At 36.6% G+C, this 5,107-nt stretch overlaps 1 protein-coding gene across 1 annotated transcript in view; it reads left to right on the plus strand.

Moving 5' to 3' along the window:
- Positions 1–5,107, plus strand: part of LOC106869400 (DNA-dependent metalloprotease SPRTN) — a gene marked incomplete at its 5' end in the record, with an annotated part of 29,820 nt that overhangs the window by 5,465 nt on the left and 19,248 nt on the right. Inside the window, one exon of the mRNA XM_052965890.1 lies at positions 4,026–4,094. Within this exon, the coding sequence (XP_052821850.1) occupies positions 4,026–4,094 (69 nt within the window). The remainder of the gene's footprint in view (positions 1–4,025; positions 4,095–5,107) is intronic.

Below are 5,107 nucleotides of genomic sequence, written 5' to 3' on the forward strand. Positions count from 1 at the left end.
GACTGCCCCACCCCCTTTAAAATTGCTGGCCTTGTGCCAAAATGTGATCATTACGTTGCGTTGAAATTCCATGTGAAAGATTTGTTGTAAGGCAAATACTTTTAATCTCATCGGTTTTGTGTTTCACTTAAATCAAAGTGGCTGTGTATTCCTGACACTTGTACTCTTAATAGTCATCAAGCAGAATCACATGATACAGGGCTCTTAACTGTATATTCTATCGCGTCAGTAAAAGTATTTCGATTTGCACAATATTTTCACAATTACATTATATTTGCGCGTTATTAGGGCATCAAAAGAAGTGAGTGGGGGGGGGCACAAGTGGTAAATAGTTTACTGCACAAAAGAAATCACTTTAAACTTGCTAAAATAACATTCCAAGTAGTTTATATGATCGAAAATATAATTTTGTAGTGTTTCTGCTGTTATAATGAGGATTTGATCAGATTTTGCAATTAAAGTAGAAAAATGTGTAAGTACACAAAAGTAGACATTTTTCATCTTGCTTTGTTCCGTTTTGAAAAATAAGAATTTATTTTATGGTTTGTTTATATTTTGAATTACATGTATAATTGGGCACCAAAATCTTAAGAGATAAGGGACTCTGAATCTTAATCTGACCCTGTCTTAGCAATTATATTTTATACAATTGAATAATGACGTCGCAATTATTGATTCCAGAGATCCAGTCCCTTGTTCAATGCAGTTTGTGGGGTGACAAGGGAATGACTATAATTCGATGCAAAACAGATCTCGAAGGACTTCATCCGTAAAATGCCGTTATTTGGGATCTGTAGCCAGTATTTATCTGCACAAGCGTACATACGCTTACGCCTGTGAAATCTCATTCGGAAAATATTCCTCTAACCAAAGTAATGCCGCGCCTTTCCCAAGGTGTCGCACGGTGGGGGTCGAACTCGGGACCATGTAGTTGCGGAGCGAACATTAACTACTCAGCCAATTCTTTCTTAGTTTGGATTTCAGTTATATCTCTTATGCAACACAGACATTAAACAAACTGTCTCAAATTAGTTTCTAACTAAAATTATCTTGAATATTAATTACAAATGAGTAATGAATTTGGTGCTGACATTTTGGGCGAGGAGATGTTTTACGGTGTCTAGTTCGGTGCTTTAGTTAAATTCTTTCTGCTTGGCTACCCTTTGTCAGGTCTACACCTGAAAATGCTGAAATTAAGCCTAGCAGGTATTCACTCATCGCTTAAAATCTCATTAAAATAATGCAACGCTTGCACAAACTGCAAAAAAATGCAGACGGTGTAAGTTACCATTTTCTCCGTATTATTTGGTTTGCAGTCACGATGAAACTGAGGAAAATAATGCAGCTTCATGCTGAGTGGTTGGGTAGAATATTGTTTTTAGAAATTTGGTTCGTTATATTGTTCTAACAATCATTTCTGCTTGGAAATTCATTTCCACATTTCTGAACGAAACAAGACTTTGCGACAAATCTCATTTGATATGTGAATTGTAAGGTTTTTCTTGTTTATAGTCGATTAATTTTTTCTCACCTAAAATATTTTTCATTGCGTAAATCATTTCCTGTGTTTTCGTTTTTTCAAGAAGATAAGCATGTGATCAAAGCATTGCTTGTGTAGCAGCTTTGATTACAAGGGCAATGGTGGAGCCCTTGTCTGACTCCGTCTCCTCACCCTTTATACTGGCTTATACAATACTCAAGAGATGCAATCATAAAAGCGACTCCCCGCCCCAGCTACGCTATTAGGTAATGTAGATATTCTTTTCTACTAGGCACAAAGCCTAAAATTTGAGGAGGGTGCCAGTCGATTAGATCGACCCCAGTACGCAACTGGTACTTAATTTATCGACCTCGAAAGGATGAAAAGTAAAGTCGATCTCGGCGGAATTTGAACTCAACGTAAAGACAGACGAAATAGCGCTAACGTGATAACGATTCTCCCAGCTCGCCGCCTTAGGTAATGATGTCTCCAGCAACAGATACGAGCGAACAAGAGCCACAACGAGGTCATTCGATGGACTAGAAATAGAAACCATATATTCCTCAAATCATTTTACTGTCTTTCATCCCCTTTTCTGCGCGCCTTTATTAAAGGCAAAAGATTGTTTTGTTTGATCTATTAATTTCAAACTTTAAAAGACAAGTTGAAGAAAAAAAATTGTATTCGAAATTTCCATTCCACAACATTTCTACTAATTTCGTTGGTTATTTTCCTTCAGCTGCATCGAATCAAGAATCCGTCCAGGCAACTTTTGCTGGGTTCAGTCGGTAACTGAATCTTAAGTGGTTTGAACAACGTTTCTCGATGTTCACCAACGAAGTAATCCTCTGGATACAGGAGTTGTACCAAAGTGTCAAGTCTGGAAACTTAGCTGTTAAGTGTACACAGACCAGCATCTGTTCGAACATGGCTAAATCAACGCCTATGATTCCCTTTTGGTTACAGAATATAGAAACTTCTTAAATCTCATTTTTAGAGAGATCGTTGGCTGGAATGACTCGAGTATTTGTTCCAAATCTTTTCTGAGATCAAATCCTGTAAAGATCAATTTTGCTTGTCATTCTCTCGGAATCGTTAAAAAAACAGTATCAATCTAAGGTGCTGCATTGGTGGAACTATTTCAGAGGTGGACATGGTGCCTTGTGTCTGTACTTTTACTGACGCGATAGAATATATAGTTAAAAAGAGCCCTGTATCACGTGATTCTGCTTGATGACTATTAAGAGAAGAAGCGTCAGGAATACACAGCCCCTTTGATTAAACAAGTGAAACATTTACAAAATCGATGAGATTAAAAGTATTTGCTTTATAACAAATTTCACAGGGTATTTCAACGTAACGCAAAGTGTACACAGACCTGCATCTGTTTGAGCATGGCTTGATTAATGCCTATGATTCCCTTTTGGTTGCAGAATATAGAAACCTCTTAAATTTCATTTCTAGAGGGATCGTTGGCTAGAATGACTCGAGTGTTTGTTTCAAATCTTTTCTGAGATCAAATCCTGTAAAGATCAATTTTGCTTGTCATTCTCTAGGGAATCGTTAAAAAAAACGTCAATCTAGGGTGCTGTATTGGTGGGGCTGTTTCAGAGGTTGACATGGTGCCTTGTGTGTGTTCTAATCCTCTGCGTTCTGAATGCGACGACGACGACACCAGTTCCAGGATGTATAGACCCAAATTAGTGACCATTCTCTTGGATAAACATCAGCGGCGTGGAGAGGCAACTTGGATGCGTGAATCAATGCACAGAAAGAAAATCAAGCGAATTCATGAACTTCAGCGTGGCGGGCGGCAGGCGTGGGGTGGGCATACATACGAACTGGTTTTTAACGGTAGAACTCTAAGTAGATAACACTATAACAGCGCGTAAGTATTGGTTTTAAAAAAACCTATATTGATGCGCTGTTTATAGTTAGATCTACTTCGTGTTCCACCGTTAAAAACCATTTCATGTATGGAAGTTTGTAAGTTCTAATGATGTAAACAATGTCTATTTCTCTCTCACTCTCTTATACATACTACTGACCACTACATTTATATATTTTTTCGCTCCTTGTTTCTCTCCTTGTTTCTTTTTGTGTTCCTTTCAGTTGAAGAGCGTAGGCTCAAAACGTCAGACTTTCTCTATTTCTGATTGTTATACTAATACATCCATTTGTTATTTACACCACCTGTCTTCGTCTGTTTTTTCGTAAATTCTCCACCCCCCCCCCATATATATATATATATATATATATATATATCGTTGCTATTATGCAAGTGTCGTAATTCCAAAATGTTACTTTTTCACCATTCCATGGCAAGACCATTTTAATACACTGACAATTTCTGATATCTTGGCAGCCGGAGATACGATAGTTTGACCAAAAGAACCGGCTATTGCAAGCAAGAATATTGAAAAAAATAAAACGCCAAATTTGGATATACCACAGTTTAACATTATAGCAACGATATATATACAGTTACCATGTTTCAAGAAATATGGCATTTAAATATGGAATATTGGAAATTTTTTTTCTGTAGAATTTAATCCAAGAATTGAAGGGGAACTAAGAGAATTTATTTCCAAAACGTGGAAAATTCCCGAAGAAGGTATTTACAAATTTCTTTCTAAAATTGTTGAAAACTTGGTATTTAAAAAAAAAATATCAAATTCGTCAATGCTTTCGGGGTTTTATCATCAAAACGATGTTCTTGCTATAAGTATTGATCTTTATAGAAGTCACATTTGAGAATTGAGCCTTTTCCATGATTCTAAATTTATTCTACAAATTGTTAAATATTCTTAGTCTAAATTTAATGAACCAATAAAGTGACCTATGTGGTCATTTGAGTTGCTAGAAATATCAGCCAGGTATCTCGAATGGTACTTTATCGTCTTTAAAAATAGCTAACATTGTTGGGTAATCAGATTAACTGTCCCGGTTGGAATGTCTTACCGATCTGTTCAGTCAGGGCGGATCCGGGGCTAAGCAACCGTACATAAAATCCGAGGTAGATATTGCACTATATGTTGTCCTTCCACCTATATGGTAGTATTGCGACATAGATCACTAGCGCTATGACTTCCTGAATGTTTGTACATGAGCTTGATATTTCAGATTTACAAAGTGGATACATGAATTCCAGTAGTTTCTACATTTGATAAATACCTTGAACAATTATCCTTCCTTTAAGCCGAAGTCGATTTCCTTCTTCGAAAAGCGGTGGATAATATCAACATTGACAGTTTTGGACAATGAAACAGTCGTTTGATCATACAAGCGAGCAAAGAAATTAACAAGAAACTAATGGATAAGTCTCATACCATAAAATGCGTTAGCATTAAATTAACCAAGTTTTTCATTAGAAGTTCCTTGAAATTTGCTTTTAGCTTTTGTCACTTGACTGCGGCCATGTTGGGGCACTGCCTTGAGTTTAGAACATAGTTGATCAGAATATCTGAAAAAGAACAAAAATTTTCACAGGCCAATGGGGTCCAATTAGACTCTAATGACCATATTTTATAACACCCGTATGACTGGAAATTTTTAACTAAAAATTTGTATGTGCATACAGTAGGACCTCGGTTTTCGAACAACTCAGATCACGAATAAATCATGCTA

This window comes from Octopus bimaculoides, chromosome 2 (genome assembly GCF_001194135.2).
Source record: "Octopus bimaculoides isolate UCB-OBI-ISO-001 chromosome 2, ASM119413v2, whole genome shotgun sequence".
Classification (NCBI taxonomy): domain Eukaryota; kingdom Metazoa; phylum Mollusca; class Cephalopoda; order Octopoda; family Octopodidae; genus Octopus; species Octopus bimaculoides.